The sequence below is a fragment of the Leopardus geoffroyi genome, chromosome A1 (assembly GCF_018350155.1).
Source record: "Leopardus geoffroyi isolate Oge1 chromosome A1, O.geoffroyi_Oge1_pat1.0, whole genome shotgun sequence".
Taxonomy (NCBI): domain Eukaryota; kingdom Metazoa; phylum Chordata; class Mammalia; order Carnivora; family Felidae; genus Leopardus; species Leopardus geoffroyi.
Window position 1 is genome coordinate 152870224 of NC_059326.1, and position 19328 is coordinate 152889551.

Sequence of the window (19328 nt, forward strand, 5' to 3'; positions counted from 1 at the left end):
AAGAAAGAATATACCTCAAAAATTTGAATTACATAAAGCTGTGTTTTTGATTTCTAATTAAACTACTAAAGCAATATTCCTGTTGTGAAGAAAAGTATCTTCTATGTTTTTCAGTGAAGTAGGTCTTCTGTAATTAAACATTTCCACAAAGACAAGTCACATTAAACTTATCTAGGCATCTCTTTTATTTATGACCTTCATTGTGGAAATTCTTGCTGAAATTTGAACTTCATTATAAACTTTTCCTTAATTTTAAAATATGAATTTAATAGCAAGTTAACTACTTCTTTGTTATTTTAATTTTTTTAATTTAGGTGATACAGTAGTATATCAATATGGAATAGCTACAGTGATAATTGAAGCTAATGATGACCCAAATGGCATTTTTTCTCTGGAGCCCATAGACAAAGCAGTAGAAGAAGGAAAGACTAATGCATTTTGGTAAGCATATTTGAATAAGGTAAAATCATAATTGGATAAAATAAAACGTTTAAGTATGCACAAATTTGAAATATTATTAATGTTTCAAAATTTCAAAATGAACGATAAGCTTTGTTTATGCTGTTGCCACTTGTTTAAAAAAAACAAAAAACAACACGTTAGCTGGTGAACAGAAATTATTATCCGTACCCTTCTCACCTCAGCTTCCATCATCAGGACTGAGAGACTTGAGTTATCCAAGGTCTTCTGCAACTCTTCTTTCAAATGATATGTGACTACCCTCGCCCCATCCTTTGCTTTTGAAGAACTCTTGGCAGTTCTTCTGTAAATATTTTTCGATGGGGTTTAGAATTTACCCTTCAGTTTGTACTTTGAAGAGTATGACTTTTAAGATGGCTTCTCTTTGTTGTTTAAAGTTCTGTCGGGGCACCTGGGTGGCTCAGTCGGTTAAACGGCTGACTTCGGCTCAGGTCATGATCTCGCAGTCCGTGAGTTCGAGCCCCGCGTCGGGCTCTGGGCTGACAGCTCAGAGCCTGGAGCCTGTTTCAGATTCTGTGTCTCCCTCTCTCTGACCCTCCCCTGTTCATGCTCTGTCTCTCCCTGTCTCAAAAATAAATAAAACGTTAAAAAAAAAAAATAAAAAAAATAAAAAAATAAAGTTCTGCCCCATTCTCTTACCGTGAGATTAATCATGGGTGCTCACTAAGGATTAGCTGGCTGGTTTATATTAAAGATGGTAAATAGAAAAAGTCTATTGCTGAGATAACACAGAAAGCTATCATTGGAGTTAAATTCACTACTTATATATTTTTCATAAAAATTAATTTTCTTTAATTTGTTACGTAGGATTTTGAGGCATCGCGGACACTTTGGCAATGTTTCTGTGGCTTGGCAGCTGTTTGAGAATGATTCTGCTTTGCAGCCTGGACAGGAGTTCTATGAAACTTCAGGGATTGTTAATTTTATGGATGGTGAAGAAGCCAAACCAATAATTCTCCATGCTTTTCCAGATAAAATTCCTGAATTCAATGAATTTTATATTTTAAAGCTTGTAAACATTTCAGGTGCTGTGTTTTTCCACCTTTTTTATTTTATTGCTGAAATTTGATGTTTTATACATAAGTAATTCGAGCTGTACCAAAAATACAATTAATGAAGAAGTAAGTGTATCTTGATTGTCCAACTTTAAATGTCAAAAATACCCTTTTTGATAGAAGCATTATTTTTAACATTCATTTTGTGGTCTTGGCTCGGCTAAGTTTTATGGATGGAGACTTACGTTCATTCTTAAACTTAAATAGATTTTTTTCCTCACTAAATAGAGTATCTCCAACAAAATATTAATGGAAGTTAGGAAGTACAGATTCATGGTAGCTTAAAGCTTGGTCTTGTGCCATTGAAACAATTTAGACAATCAGTTTCCCCATTACTTGTGGTTTTAAGCACAGGAATTAAAACTTTCTAGTTAATATTCTCTTTTCATGCTTTTTTGGTTATTAATGAAATTATTCTGAGCCAAAATACCTCTGAAAATGTGGTAAAAAACATATGGTGACATTGTTGTTCAGTGATTAATGACTATATTATTTAGCCAGAAGTTTGCTAGTCAAATTCCTTTTGTCTTCACCTCATACTGGAAAGTACTTCAGATTTTGATTTCTTATTTATTATAAGTCAATCTTATTACAGGTGGATCTCCAGGTCCTGGGGGCCAACTAGCAGGAACCAACCTCCAGGTGACAGTAATGATTCCATTTAATGATGATCCCTTTGGAATTTTCATCTTGGATCCAGAGTGCTTAGAGAGAGAAGTTGCAGAAGATGTCCTGTCAGAAGACGATATGTCTTATATTACCAATTTTACCATTTTGAGGCAGCAGGGCGTGTTTGGTGATGTACGAGTAGGCTGGGAAATACTGTCCAGTGAGTTCACTGATGGTTTGCCCCCAATGATAGATTTTTTGCTAGTTGGAATTTTCCCCAGCACTGTGCATTTACAGCCGCACATGCGGCGTCACCACAGTGGAACAGATGCTTTGTACTTCAGTGGAGTAGAGGGTGCATTTGGAACTGTTCATCCAAAATACCATCCTTCCAAGAACAACTCAATTGCCAACTTTACGTTTTCAGCTTGGGTAATCCCCGATGCCAATACAAATGGATTTGTTATAGCAAAGGATGATGGTAATGGAAGCATCTACTATGGGGTAAAAATTCAAACAAATGAATCCCATGTGACACTTTCTCTTCATTACAAAACTTTGGGTTCCAATGCTACATATATTGCCAAGACAACAGTCACGAAATATTTAGAAGAAAATGTTTGGCTTCATCTTCTCATTGTCCTGGATGATGGTATAATTGAATTCTACCTTGATGGAAATGCGATGCCCAGAGGAATCAAGAGTCTGAAAGGAGAAGCCATTATTGATGGTGAGTGTCATCTTTATGACTAGGACACTGAATTTTGAATTTTTAAAAATTTTGATTTCTTACAAAGGCCAACTGGTATTTAAAAATCTGCTTGTGTATTGGTTTAATTTCTGTAATAAAGCTATGCCTACCAAAACCATAAATTCTGTACTGAGTGTTGCAGAAATGAATCAGGGAAAGTCTTTATCCTTGATGTACTTAAAATAGGCTCTGGGAGAGAGATGTGTATGTATAAACAGATCACCTCAATATTGTGGGATGAAAGAAAAATTATGAAGGCAGAATATTTATCTCCCCATAGGCAGTAGGAGGGATGGGGCATGAGGATTCCAGGTAGAAAAAAGAGCAGAGGTATAGAAACATGAAACAGCCTATTGAATTTGGGGAACTGCTGCTTGGTGAATTGCTGGAGGTGAAGGGTGGTGGGTGTAAGGTTAAAGAGGAGTTGAAAGAGAAAAATTACTTTAAAATGCCCCGCAATTACAGAAGTTTATAACATTAGTAGGTAAATTGATGAATTCTGTGGAGAGCTTTGAAGAAATAGGCTTTGTGGTCTTCAATCTGGATTATATATTGTTTCTTTGAGAAATACTGGTTATTTCCGTTATAATCACCAATTCTTTCCCAGCCCCTCCATCCTAGGATGTGATTATTTTTTAATTAGTAGGAAAGTAGAGCACAGCTTATATGGTTGTAGCTTATTAGACTATTTTCCTTCTGAACCTCCTTGCATTGGGTATCTGCTTGTATTTTTTTTCTAGTAGAAAAAAAAATGATGCCCAAAAGAAACAACATGCACACGCTACTGATTTCACCTCCAAGGATTATGCTTACAGCATTCTGTAGCATTAAATCAATCCCCTTTTGATTGTGTGAATATATGCATATGTCTGTTACCACTGATTCATCTGGTGATGGCATGGTGGTAGAATGAGAGTGGGAAGGATTGGGGAAATCAAGAGCTGGTGTTTCTTTTCTCTGTTTAGCGTACTGCAAGGAACTTAGATTGTTTCCGTAATTTGTAATTTGGAAAAAAAATTTCAAAGTATTTATATATTTAAAATATATTAATGAACTATAGTATATGTTAGGTATTTCAAGATACATAAAAGTATATGTTCCATATGGTGTACAGATAGATGAAGTTTTAAAACTTTAAATTCATTAATTTCAGCACCCATGTAACTAACTAGATCAAGAAATAGCATTCCAGAACCCCCCTAGCCCTTCTGCAGTCACTGACTCACCACCCTGCCCACCTACTGTTGCCATTTCTGAGAGCACGAGAGTAGCTTCTCCTATTTTTTTTTTTTTTATGTAAATCAAATTGAGCAGTGTGTATACTTGAGTGCCTGGCTTCTTTTGCCCAGTATTGTTTCTAGTGTTCATCATATCTTTGCCTGTTGTAGATATTTCACTCTCTTTACTATATAGTTAGTCCAGAACTGCTGCAGGGGCGATTGAGATAATAATTGCAGGATACTTGTGACTGCCCTAAAACAACTACCTGGGTTCTGCCTTGGTTGATGATTTTTATAAACAGTATTACTTGTACTTTTTTCCCAAAGTACTGCCAAGCTGTCATCTTATATAAATATCCTAGTTGAGTTATTGGAGAGGGAATAAGTAAAGAAATAAGAACTAGTGAATTTTCGAAAAGGGAGAGCTTTAAAGAAATAGTCATGATTATTGATACATAGTAATATAATTGGAGCTTCATGTTGTTATTTTCATGAAAAAATCTGTAAGACTTGCATATGATATTGTTCCTGGGGAAGAATACTTTTTTTTGTATATCCTTTGCATTAATTATTGGTGTAAAACTATTTGGTCTGTGAAAACTTTTGTTGCATTCTCACAGCTTTATTTGACTCAAGATGCATTTCTAACAGATTAAGCCTTGATTTGCTCAAACAACAGTAATAGAAACAGTTAAAAAAATTGTGACTGAATTGAATTGTTCCATTCTTAGATGTGCAAGGAGATTTTAAAATTTTCTGGAAGAAATGTCTATATAAGTATACACTCACATATACATAAACACATACACACACATATATACACACACATGTACAAGATATCCTTTAGTGTAATATATCTTACATCCCAGCGATTAGATTCCGTTTTCATATCAGAAAAGAGCTTTCATTTGATTATATTTGCTTTAGGTATTTTATTTATCTAATAAAACCTCTTAACAAAATTGTTCCACTTTCTGAATCACACTTTGTAATTTGGTACAGGATAGTAGTGGATATTGTAGTGTTTAAACCCACTTCTAATTTCAGGGCCTGGAATGCTGAGGATTGGGGCAGGAATGAATGGCAATGACAGATTTACAGGTTTGATGCAGGATGTGAGGTCCTATGAGCGGAAACTGACTGTTGAAGAAATTTATGAACTTCATGCTATGCCAGCCAAGAGTGACTTACATCCTGTTTCTGGATATCTGGAGTTCAGACAAGGAGAAACTAACAAATCATTCATTATTTCTGCAAGAGATGATAATGAAGAGGAGGGAGAGGAATTATTCATTCTTAAACTAGTCTCTGTATATGGAGGAGCTCGCATTTCTGAAGAGAATACTACAGCAAGATTAATAATACAAAAAAGTGACAACGCCAATGGCTTGTTTGGTTTCACAGGAACTTGTATCCCAGAGGTAAGTAGTGCGCTTGGGGGATTTTGGAGTTAAAAGTTCACTGTAGGTAGATTTGTTTGGGGGTAGACTTTCTTTCATTTGGTAAATGTGCTTAAGTATCTACTCTAAGCCCAGAAGTATGCTAGAACAAGTGATTGCAAAAGTAAAGTATAAGGTCCTTGCTTTTATAAGTTCACAGTTTGAATTAGAAGCTTTAGCAGCTGATAGAAGTAATAAATTAACAAATGAAACTTGAGCAATTATCTGTAAAGTTAATGTATTTCACAGAAGGCCCAGAATACTCCACATGTAATGTACTTTGTCTACTCTTTGGATACTACATAGGTAAATGAAATAATACATATTGAAAGCTTCTATGAATAATAGTAATTGAAACTTTATTAAAATATGATTTTTTGAGGTTTTTTTTTCCACGTGTGAAATGTATTTGTGAGTAGTTACAACATTCTTCCATGTTGGGTGTAATGCCTTCCTTAGCACCCTTCTTGGCCAGCTTTAATTCATTAGGCTGTTTTACTGTCCTTATCAGTTCTTTCCAGGTTTTCAAAGATCTCTAATCATCTTGGTTTCCTGTTCAGTAATGTGAGATCTCATGACACCACTTCACAGGTGTTGACTGTGACAACAACAGCTCCATGCCCATGAAAGGATGCCAAGTAACAAGAGTCTTTTCCTTTGCAAGTTGATGCTTGTAGATTTAGAAGGGCTTTTTTGTAAATTGAAGCAATTAAGAAAACCATGAATTAATACCAGGTGAAAAGCAGTCTCCTGGTCATAGGCCCAATTTAGCTCAAATTGGGGAGCCTAGCTCTCAGGAGTGTCTTACTGCCCTTCTCAGCTCTTTAGTTTGGCGATAATCATAAGAGATCTTCAAATAGTGGGCTTTTTCTATACCAGAAATACCAGAATATCTTAGACTAAGGAGGAGAAATGTCATACAAATCTGTAATTTAAAAAGAATTGTGTTTATCTATAATGATAATACTTAAAAATGTTTTTTAAATGTTTATTTTTGAGAGAGAGAGAGAGCATGAGTGGGGAAGGGGCAAAGAGAGAGGGAGAGACAGAATCTGAAGCAGTCTCCAGGCTCTGAGCTGTCAGTGCAGAGCCCTACATAGGGCTCGAACTTGTGAACTGTGAGATATGATCTGAGCCGAAGTCAGATGCTTAATGGACTGAGCCACCCCGGCGTCCCTATAATGATAATAGTTTTAAATAGATATTCAATCATTAAAGAATTTTACATGTTAAATTTTTGATATGCCTTTCTGACAATCCATAATACAGTGGCAACAAATATTAGTTATTATTCTCACCACCCAATAAGATTAAGAACTGAGGGTTAGAGAACCTGAAAAAAATAACCTAACTTGAATTAAATAAGACAGGATCAAATACCTGGTTCAAGGCTTGGCAGTTACCAACACTAAATAAATATGAGTTTTACTTTTTTTTCTTCTAAGATACAGTGGGAAGAACTGAAATTTGAATCTGTCTTGTGACTTCTAACCTTTGTCTTTCCCCCTGTGTTTTTAATATCATCATCTCTATTTTTAAAAAGACAGGTGGCTTCCGTCAGACCGTGAGAACCATTAGGGTACCATGTAAAATCAGCTTCCCTTTAATTCCTTTTATGACTCAGCACCTGCCTATGGCTCTAGCTTCTTGGTCAGTATGTTGGTCAGACTCCTCTTTGATCAGTATGTTTCAGTCACACTTGCCTGTTTCAATTACAGTCTCTGGGCATCAGGGCTTTGTAGTCTCTCTATTTGGAACACTCCCATTCTAGATCTTCAGAATCAGTCATTCAAATCTCAGTTTTAAGACCTTTTCTCAGTGAAGACTTTCTTATTTAAAGTAGCCCCCCCTTCCTTCTCCCAACCAGTTTTTCTCCATCCCTTCATCTAGTTTTAATTTTTCTATAATATTTATTACACTCTTAAATTCCCTTTGTTATTTATAAGTTCATATATTTATTGGCTAGCCCTTTCCACCATACGGATGAAAGAACCCTGAGTGTAATAAGGTCTTATTGTTCATTATTGTATCTCCCAACACCTAGAATGGAATATAGTAGGTACTTAATACGTCTTTGTTGAGTTTACAAATGTATTCTAATAATTAAGACCTAAAAAGGCATATACTTCAAACAACAAACACATTTAGGTTCAGTTAGCCACATAAACAACCAAACTGGCATAAACAACCAAACTGGAAAAAAAATACATAAATGTTAAAAATCTACCCCAAGTGAGGAATAGTTTTTGATTGTTTTTCTGGCTTTGTGGGCTATGATAGTGAGTTTTCAATGCTGGAGTTTTCAATGCTGGCTTGTTTTACAAGTCCCACTGATAGATTGCATTGGTGTGGGTTTGCCCCCACTTAGTTATATAGCTTTGCCTGTTCATAGAAATCTCAGAATTTGAACAGGACCAGTCAAGTCTTTAATTGGAGAAGAGAGAACTTCGCAATGTAGGCCACAACACCTATACTATTAGAACTTCTGGAAAGAAAAAGAAAACATTCTCCAAGCCCAAAGGAGAGAGAAATAGAATATATCTATATTGGAAAGAGTAAAATTTAGACAGTAAAGGGAAGTGTTGAGTCTAAAAGAACATTGGAATCTCAGGAATATTATAGAATTTGCGTTTCTGAAATTACTAAGACTATAAGTATAGAATTCTTTCATCTTTTCATCTTTTTTTCATCTTTTCATATTTCTCCTGAGGAGTAATATGAAGTATTTTTATCATCATCAGTAATACTAATTGATTGCTTGCTGAAGTTGTAATTCAAAGTGCAGGTAGATCAACGGGTTCTAATGTACTAGAGTACGATTTTACATTTGCAGCTCAACTCTAAGAAACTACCACTTGTCAAATTGGTATAATGTGGAGGAGGAATATCCATAACTATCTGCCAAGACTGTCTAAATCCTCCTCCTTTCCCAGTTACATATCTGTGTGAGGATGGATATTTTCATATATTTCAACCAAAATAACAAGTAGCAACAGAGAAATTGATTGCAAAAGGAGATATGAGAGTCTAGCTGTCTTCCATTAAGCTAGACATTAAAAGAGATTTACAAAAATTTAAACAATGCCCCTCTGTCACTAATTTCTTTTGTTTTGAAAAATACAGTTGTTTCACATAAAATACGTTGCTTATGTTAGCACGTAATGAGTTTATTATTGCTATTTTAAAATGAGTTACTATATCAATATTTAAATTCTTTTCAATTTTAATTTGTAAAATGGTAAATATCAGCAGATTTCACTAGCATAAGCTAAAAGCTCCTTGGGGTTCTTAAGAATTTTTATGAGTGTTCAGGAATTAATGAAACAAAATTATGTGAGAACCCCTGGTTTATTCTATGCTTGGAATTGTCTGCAGGGTTTAAATTTTATGGCCATTTGCTTCATTTTTAGAAATAAAAACCACTGTCACTTCCGTAGATTCTTCTCTATTGTGTTATTGTGGTGACATTGAAAAGTTAATTTTTTTCTTATCCCTTCAAAAATGTTGAAGGCAATAGTGATCCTTAAAGACTTCTCTATGAGTTATGTTATGCTTTTACATTTTCATAGATTCATATGAAATAAAATAATATGAAGGTTAAAATGAAAGTATAATCACATCTTAAATAATGAAAAAATGTAGAACGTGACATAGTCTATACTTGGCATATTGAAAGAGAAAATAATTATTTTGTGATTTGTTACCGCCTAGCCTGGTACGCCATCTTGTTTGTACTAAGTAGCAGGTGCTTAATAAATTGTAATTGAAAGAATGAATAAACCTGTATGTAGTGGAGAGCCCTGATGGGGCCATGCCAAGTAGTTCTCTGTATTCCAGGTGGTGTCTATACTGAACAGATGACTGAGTTTTGTTGGATCTGTAGCATAGCAACCACATTCTCATGTTTTCCACCCGTATTTTGGTATTCTGTGTATTCTTTAATGTTACTTTCTCTGCACCTTATTTTGGCACTATTTTTGTATGTCCTACAGTCTTGTATATCAGATAATTTTAAAGTAATGAGATTACTCTTCATAATGATTCATAGAACTTCCTAGTCTCATTATTTTATTTTTATAACTAATACTTGGATTAAATTTTATATTTATGAACTCAGCCTAAGAATAGATTTAGAGATATTTTGAGAGGATCTTTGTAAAACTGAGAATATTATTTAACTTGGACTGTGTTTCTTTTTAAGTGCCTGCCATATGCTATGTGAATAGATTCCTTTAGATATAAGTGATATTGATATAATCTGATATCATAGATCTTCACCCAAGCGTGAAACAAAATAAAAAATTAATTGGATGTGTAATTATTAGGTGTTAGCTTTAATCTTCTACTCCAATACAGAAAGCCAAATTATGGCTCAGTGCATTATTTTTTTCTGGGAAAATATGTTTCAAAAACTTTTCTGGTTGTTAACCTTTATAATTACTCTTCTGTAGTTCTGAAGATTGAGCACATTTCTGATTCAAAAGAGGAAATAGTAATGGCTACTGCTGTTTATTGTGAAAAACTGAGTGATGGTGGTTTTTGATGATTACTTCTTGATGTTATGCTTCTCGTATACTGGCCTAAACGTTTGCTCGTATCCTGATTCCAAAGTCAGTTAGTTGAATATTTTAATAGAAAAACTATTTTAACTGTCTATTCTCCATATCTTCATTATTTTCTGGTATTAATAATTCCTTCATCTGGTTCAGTATTTCCCAGGGATTGCACATGATGACCTTAATAAGAAATGTCTAATGCGTATTCCTGGGCACCATTCCTGATTGAGGACTCCATTTCTGAATCAGAATCTCTGGCAGGGAGATGAGTTGGGAATCAAAACCCTGAACTTAAAAAATCTTTTTAAATGGAAAATTTCATACATACATAAAAATAAGAGAAGACAGAATAATGAACCCCAGTGACCCACCACCTAAGCGTCAACATTTATCAGACTTTGGCCAATTTCATCTCCTTGTTTTGGGCTGAAGTCATTTTTAAAGCAAATCTCAGACATTGTGTCATTTCTCTGTAAATTCATAAGTATGAAAAATGGATTTTTACCAAGCATTCGAGGTGATTTTTTTATGGACCTTTGACATTTGAAGCTTCTTCCCTAATTAGAGATTTATAGTTTACTTTATTGAATAAATTGTTAATATGGATAGTCTTTTTCTTTAAAAAAGAAACTGAAAATAGTAGCTGATAGATTTTGATTAGGGCTTTACCAAATGAAAGCATGGTTAAATAGCTTTTCCCTGTGTGATTCCTACAAGTAAAAAGCTCCTTTCTTAGTCCTGGGTGCTGCCTGGTAATGCTCATTGACTTAGTAAGTAAGTAGTTGTAAGGAAATATGTCAGAGTCCCGAGTGCATCTTTGGATCTATTTCATTTTTGTCTCCTGCTAAAAAGGGAAAATTTGAATATTCATATGTTGGGATTAATGGCTTATTAATTTCGCTCATTCAAAGTGTTCATTCTGGTTAAAATTTGGGGCAAATGTGTTCCCATTGTGATAGGAATCAAAATATGTAGGGATTTACTTTTTTCAATACGTAAGCATATATATTTCTTGATAAAATGGGAATGTAGCATTTTTTTTGGAATTGTGTATGTATCTGTATGTTTGTTAAGGAGAAAAAATATAAAAAATTTTCAGTACTTAATATATTCCTGTAGGTACCTTCTAAGACATTTGTTTAATCACCCAGATCCATTAGACATTATGATATTCATTTTCAGAAGAAATCACTGAGACTGAGATGTTTGATAAATGGTAGCGTGAAGAGGCTTAGGAATGTTTGACCTTAAAGCCATATACTCTTTTCATCACACATTTATGTACCAGTGGCTGTGATGAAAATGCTGATGTAAATATCTAGGTGGCAGGTGGGAATTAAATTAGATGCGTATTGAGCACTTGGGTGTCTCTTCTGTTTCCCCTTCTCTCCAGCCTCAGGATTGGAGCGCCCCACCTTCAGAGCAGTCAGTTCTTCCATCATGTGGTAGATGGGCTCCTAAAAATCACTGCAGTATGCCAAACTGGATGAGGAGAACACAGAACTTAAGGAAATGATGGGTTAGGAGAACACTACTCAAAAACTTGGTCAGTGGCATGTAAAAAGAAAGATAGGGAATCAATAAAAAAAGTTTCACACAATAAATGTGAAATACTCATATACTAAAAGAAATATGGTGTATACCTAGGGAAAAACCCTTGATTGCTTGAAGAAGCAAGCAGTACACAGTTGCAGGTTGTGTATTCTTGTTAAGTGAGAGGAGGGTTATCTGACATCCAAGGGGGAAAGTTGCCACATTAGATGCAGTTAAGTGTGGCTAGCAACACACATGTTGCACTGAGGCAGCTGATAGATGTTTCAGGGGTGTTTGTGTGTTTCCACATGACTTGTTTCAGGTCATCGCAGTTTTCTGTGTTCACCATGTTTCTTATAGATGAAATCACATAAGCAAATGTGAAGTCATAAAATAACAGATTATGGATTATTCACATTATAACAGATTATGGATTATAACAGATTATGGATTATTCACATTATGCTCTCTGATAGGTCCGTTGCATTGGAACAGTTTTATGATTTCAAAACCAGTGTTACAGCATAACTGACCATACTTGATCCTTTTCTTTACATCTATAGTTACTTCTCTTGTCATCTCTTCCAGTCTTTAGCATTTATATAATGTTATATGTATATACCATTTGTATGTGGCCTTAAATACCATTTATATGTTGATGCCTCCCAAATTTATAATGTCAATCCTGGCCTCTCCCCAAAATTCCAGACTCATTTTTCTAGCTGCTCACTTGACACATCTCTTGGCTATGTAGACATTTCAAACTGAGCTTATTTAACAGTCAACTCTTGGACCTTTACTGTAAAGCCTGTAACTGACTGTTGGAGGTGGCAAAATCAAGCCTGCTTTACACAAGCCTGACGTGTCTTGATGTATTGGTGTTTGCTGAAAGTGGGCTACCACCACTCTGTTGCTCCATTCAGGAGTGGCTCTGAAGGATGAGGACAGAGCAGTAAACAGCCAGCCTACTTAGCTAGTCATTTTATGTGGGGGGAGAAATGGTCTGAAGTTATGAAGTACATGTTTGAGCAGTGCTAATGACATAGTGGTCTGACAGGGACTTAAATTCATCAAGACTAGAGACAAGAAAATTTGGGGAAGAGTCATGTTAATAGATAGAAGGATATGGGCACTAAGTGTAAGGGGACATTTCCGAAAACACTGTCAACAACTGGGAAATTAGGATGAGGCATCCACTAGATGTCAACTAGACTCTTCACTGCCAGCACAGTGCCATTAACAGAGTGATGGCAAGAATCGAGGCTATGCATGTGCCTGACAACATGAACTCTCTCTTATTTTTTTTTAAGTTTATTTATTTATTTTGAGAGAGAGAGACAGACAATCCCAAGCAGGCTCCATGCTGTCAGTTCAGAGCCTGGTGTGGGGCCCGATCCCACCAACCAGGACTCGATCCAATGAACCAGGACCCAATCCCACGAACCATGAGATCATGACTTGAGCTGAAATCAAGAGTAGATGCTTAACCAACTGAGCCACCCCATTATGAGCTCCCTCTTAACAAGATGGATCTAGAAACTCTTGCTGCTGACTGCCCAAATAGCAAGCAGCAAAGACCAAAGGTAGTTGCTTTCCAATAAGCTCTTTAGTGGTAGCTTGATCCCAATCTGGCTGTTTTACTCCAGAGTGAGTAATTACTGGAATTAATACTTACCTTAGCTAATGAGTTATTGTTGTTGTTATTATTGTTATTATTATTATTATATTGGAATTAATGTTGGAGTTATATTATTATTATATTGGAATTATTATTGGAATTAATACTTACCTAATGAGTTTATGTTCTTAGTAGATCTACCAGACCATCATCTGAAGGCTGAAAAAATGCCTGCTGTGTCCACTGGGAAGCCTGCCTCAGAGGGACTTATTTTATGTGAAGGAGGTGTTAACAGTGGGCTTACAGTCCTAGGATTCCCTGCCCTTACTATAAACCACATCACCTGAATCAGCTGGCTTACTACAATAATGGGATGGCCTGATAAAGACTCAGCTAAGGTGCCATCTCAAGGACCACATCTTGTAGGGTGGGGGTGATCTAGTATGTATCCAGTGGCTGATAACTGGTCAGTGTCCACAGTACCTAGGCTACATGGGCTCAGGAGACAAGAGGTAGAAAGTAAGAGTGGCCCTGTCTCCATCACTCCCAGTCACCAATTGCTAGAACTTGTGTTTCTCATTCTCATGCTTTAGGTTCTGCTGGATTGTAAGTTCTGGCTCTGTCTGGGTGAGGGGCTGTCCACCAGGAGTCGCACTGGAGGCTCTGCTGAACAATACCTGTAGTTTTGGGTTTCTCATTCCAGGGGCCCTGCAGGCAAATAAAAGAATTATAGTATTGTCCCAGAAATGCTTAGTCTTGTTTACTATGAGGCACTAGGGTTGCTGTTACCCTTTGAAGTAGAGGTATTGATGGTTGGTGAAACTCAGGATTTCTTGGTGCTTCCACGCTCATTGATAACTATGTTGACTATTGCTTTTTGTGAATACATTTTAAATCTTTTCTTACCAGCCCCAGTGTTGGCACCAAAATGACTCTATCTTATGCTGACAGAGGTGATCATGATTGACATGAAAAAGAGTGACATCATCTAAGTTAGAACTTGTATTTTGAGTTCTATTCCTTTAGTTTTGGTTCTTTTTTCTATGAATTGTATATATGCTTGCTAACATAAAAATAAAATTGAGTTAAAAGACTGAGAATTTAAGAGCATCAAGACTTTATTCTAAAAGATCTAACTTCATGTAATTTTTAAGCATTTATCTTAAGTGTTTAGATAAAAATATTTTCCATGTGAAAAATACATACAGACATGTGTATACATGTATATATGTATACATATGTATACATATGTATATATGACTATCAAAAAATATTGAGCATAATAGAAAATGCCCTCCTTGACCTGACATTTGTCTCCCCACCAGATGTTTCTCAAGGCTCTCGCCACTTGTCACTTTGTGCTGTCCTCAGAATGATTTCATAAAATCCACTCTATTACTTTTTATGTCCATGCCTAGAATGTTCTCCCTCATGTCATTTTCTACCCTCTACCCCACACTTCTATTCCCCATTTGGCTTGTCCGTGTTCAACTTCTAAAACTTTGAGTTTGTCTTCCTTTTTGGATTTATCCGAGACTGTCGGATAAATTTTTTTTAATAGATGCTTTGTACCATAGCATGCAGAGAAGTGGCTGGCATATATGAAGTATCAGTGAATGAATTACATGGACAGTTAACTGATTATAATTGTTGTAATTTTCATATTTTGCATTTTTGTATTTTTATAAAATCTCTAAAAGTGTGAGACAAAAATGCATGGTTTTGAGTATTTCTTAGCAGTCATAACTATGTCTGGAGGAATGGAGAAGCTTCCTCAGAGTGTTAGAAAGTTACAGAATTAAGTTTATGGTAATTACATGAAAGCATTATAATTTTATCACTGACTTAAATCGGTATGTTTTTATAAATAATTTATGCTCAATTTCAGATTGCAGAGGAGGGATCCACCATTTCATGTGTGGTGGAACGAACCAGAGGAGCTCTGGATTATGTGCATGTTTTTTATACCATCTCACAGATCGAATCTGAAGGCATTAATTACCTTGTTGATGATTTTGCTAATGCCAGTGGAACTATCACGTTCCTTCCTTGGCAGAGATCTGAGGTAAACTCTACCTTGTTTCCTTGAAAGTCTCCCGGAAAGCTTTTCCTGTTTGTTCTGTAATTTATTTGCAACTTCTTGCTGTTTAAAGCGATGTAAAGTATTCAGGTAATTAGGTAAATATCATGGTCTAAAATGTTTTTTTAATTTATTTATGCAAAATAAAAACTAAAGGTTCTGAATGATTATAGTATTATTATAGTTTTATAGTTTTATATCTTCTTTAATTCCTATATAATAAAAATGGTATAACTTGAAAGTTTGTCATTGTGGGTTTTTTGTTGTTGTTGTTATTACTACTGATACAATGGGAAACTGCAGAGATCTTAATGGTACTCTTCTAATCAGCCAATGAGGAATTCTTATAACTATAATCTCACTTTGTTTTTAAACATGGAAAAAATGAGGTAGTTTTTCTTTGTTTTGAAAGTACAAGTGATCTCAAGTTTTATCAAAACTTTCCATGAACTATCGTCTCATTTCTGAATAGGTGCTCCAGAAATAAATGGCACTTCTTGTAAGTGACATCGAGGTGAGACTGTGTCCTCTACCAAAATTAAAAAAAATTTTTTTAATGTTTATGTATTTTTGAGAGAGAGAGGTAGAGCACAAGCGGGTGAGGGGCAGAGAGAGAAGGAGACACAGAATCTGAAACAGGCTCCAGGCTCTGAGCTGTCAGCACAGAGCCCGACGCTGGGCTCGAACTCACGAGCTGTGAGATCATGACCTGAGCTGAAGTTGGATGCCCAACTGACTGAGCCACCAAGGCACCCCCTCTATCAGAATTTTTTAAAACATTCTTCTAGTCTACCATGTTAGAATATTCACATCAGTATAATTTTTCATTAAAAATGTAAGTAGCTTATATGTCATTAGTGATACACAGTAAAATAAGGCTTGCAAATATAATCTTTGAGAAAATATCTAAGGGATTTAGGAGTTAATTGGTTGGAAAAGATAAAATTGAGGGAAGACTTAAAATATGCTTAAGATTTAAAGAGTTAACACTAAAGAATGATCAAATCTCTATAATTTTGGGAAGAAGGAAATTAAATAGTTTATAACAAAAGTTCTCCAATAACAGGCTGCAGATAGATCCATGGTAAATATTTTGCTGATTTTTTTTGGTAAAGTGAGGAAAATTATGAAAACTAAGCAAGTTTTCATAAGGCTAACAATGCTACTTAACTCTATTTTAATCTGATGTTGTCTTTTTCACTACTTTTCTGGATTTAAAGTATTCTTTTTTTTTTTACTCAAGTAATAATGGTGGCATTTAGTCAGTTTTTTATGTTTCTACTTGGAAAACAGAGTTGATTCCCCAGATTTTCCTTGGGAAATTTACCAACTATGAGGTGAAAATATAACCAGGAACCACTGTTTTATAAACACATTTTGGAAGAGATAAGAGTCAATCAGATTTTGGAAAATAAGCTCTTGCGAAGTTACATTTAAAATATTTTCTTCTATAATTTTTAGTTTCTTTAAGCAATAAGTGATCTTTATTGCAAAATAGTAACATTGACTAGTGGGGTTGGTTTATAATACCATGTCTGCTAGATCTACACCAATCACTTAGTCTTACAAAGCCAGTGATAGGTAACTGTGATGTCACTAATGCTCCATAATTGTGCTTTCTAGCACAAACAGTAATAAGGTAGCCTCAACTTTGCTGCTGCCTTCCAACTATCTTGGGAGTCAGCTAACTAAATATACACATCTAATCACATCTAAAAACCTAGCTGCGAGGGAGTTAGGAAAGTGTGTGTGTGTGTGTGTGTGTGTGTGTGTGTGTGTGTGTGTGTATTTCCCTAAAGTACAGGAAAGTATACTGGAAATGTGTTTTTCAGTATTTTTTTTTTAATGGGCTGTTAGTTGTGAAATAAATTAAACAACTTATGATGAAGAGCTTAAAAATAGAATGGGGATGCCTGGGTGACTCAGTCAGTTGACGGACTTCAGCTCAGGTCATGATCTCACGGTTTGTGGGTTTGAACCTTGCATCAGGCTTGCTCCTGTCAGTGCGGAGCCCGTTTCGGATCTTCTGTCCCCACTCTCTCTCTCTGCCCCTCCCCTGTTTTCTCTCTCTCTCAAAATAAAGAAATAATCGTTAAAAAAGTAAAAATAGAATAGAAAATAGCAGAGTGTATAACATATAGTAAATAAAGTAAACGTAAATATTATTTTTGTTTACTGTGTTACCATGTAAAAATACATTTATTTATACCTTGATAGGGTCTTCAGTTTCAAACCCTTCATTTCACTAAAATGAATGACTACTTTGGTGTGCTTTAACCCTTTAAAAATATTTGCTGCTTAATTTTGCATGTACATTATGATGTTTTGGTGTTACTTTTTATAGCAACATTTGTTAGCTTGCTTTGTAGGGGCAAGATATCTGAAGTCTTCAGACTGCATATTGTTACTTTTAGTTTAGGAACAATGACATGATTTGGGTAGTAGGTATCATTTTTGCACTTCCCCTTGAGTATTTTGGCTGTGCCATACGTTAATTTCTTATTTAAAATTTTGATTAAAATGAACATTAAAACCAAATTCAGACCTACTAAATCAAACTCTTAAGAAAAACTACATTATAAAAAAGTCCTCCAAATGGTTTTAGCCCAAAGATTAGTAATTTGGAGATTGCATTTGGAGTGAGAGTGCATTGTCAGAATGTTGTAACCCTTCTTTCTGGGAGAAACCAAGAAGGCCTCTTCATTCCTTTCTGTTCTCCACTTGCTATGTTAAGTGAGTCATCAGGGTCTGGGTCTTCTATCTCTAGAACAAATCTCAAATCCATCTGTTTTTCTTCGTCTCCACTGTCACTGCATTATTCAGAATCTCATTCTTTCTCGTCATTCACCTCTTGTCTCAGCCCCTAGCATCCTATCTTGCCCTGTCCACTCTGTTTACACTCTGCCCTGGTACTGAGTCTAAAACAAAATTCTCATTTTGTCTGTTTTCTGCTTATGATTCTTCCGTTCTCTCCACTGCCTGTGGAATGAAGTCCAATTTTTTTTTGGCATTTGAAAATTTTTTACTGTCATGTTTTCACCATCAAAACTTATGATCTTGGTCTTTCTTTCTTCTCTTTGTGTAAGGCCAATAGAGAGACACTGGCTACTTCACCAATCTTAAAACAAACTCCAGGAATGTTACCAACAGCATGACCTTTGTGACCAAATCCAACAACCAGAACTTCATCATTTTCCTGGAACAGAATCAACAGTTTACTTCTCGTGTCAGCAACTATCACTAAAAATACCCGTTCATTACATAAAAAACTGGGAGAAACTATCTTAAGAACAGAAACTACAATAGACTAAAACTCTTACCTCAATAAAATTTAACCATCTTTGGATACAAAGGCTGTGATTTTTTTTTTTTTTTTTTTTTTTTTGCCATTCTTGATCAGCTACACCCTGACACACTTCCTGATGGCAGAATTTGGCTGTTTGTCTCCCACCCCTTTTTTCCAGCATAACTCCCTTTGCACAGGTCGCGTCTTCAAAAGTATTGGCCTTCAGGGCTGTGCCCAACTGGGCTTTCTTGTACTGATTATGGCACTTCCATCTTGCCCATCCTGCTGGTGCTATGGGCCTGAGAGTCAAAATTTTTTTTAGTGTTAGCATAAAAGGTCCCTTTGAACTGAGCTAATTATCTGTCTAGCCTTATCTCCCACACCAATGATGGTGGTCTAATTTCAGTTTCCCTGTATGCCTTATTCTTTCACACTGGGTTCCTCTACAAGTGCTGTTTCTTTTACTCGGAATGTCCTTCCCATTATTATTTACAACCACAACTAACACATTAAGACACTTAAAACGTGTCTGTTGTAAAACCGTTAGTAGGTAAAGTTAGTTGTTCTTTTTATGTGTACTTTGTGCATAACCCTATTATGACATTTTACATTGCATTTGAAAAATTAATATCTTGTTACATTTTTAATATATGGAATATATTAATTAAATACTATAATAACTATATTTAATGATTCAAAAC

The 19328-nt window shown here is 35.4% G+C and overlaps 1 protein-coding gene across 1 annotated transcript in view; it reads left to right on the forward strand.

The window, feature by feature from the left end:
- Window positions 1-19328, forward strand: part of ADGRV1 (adhesion G protein-coupled receptor V1) — a 568614-nt gene that overhangs the window by 74415 nt on the left and 474871 nt on the right. The window contains 5 exon segments of the mRNA XM_045497872.1: window positions 315-441; window positions 1288-1505; window positions 2131-2874; window positions 5163-5536; window positions 15150-15326. Coding sequence (XP_045353828.1) covers window positions 315-441; window positions 1288-1505; window positions 2131-2874; window positions 5163-5536; window positions 15150-15326 — 1640 coding nt within the window.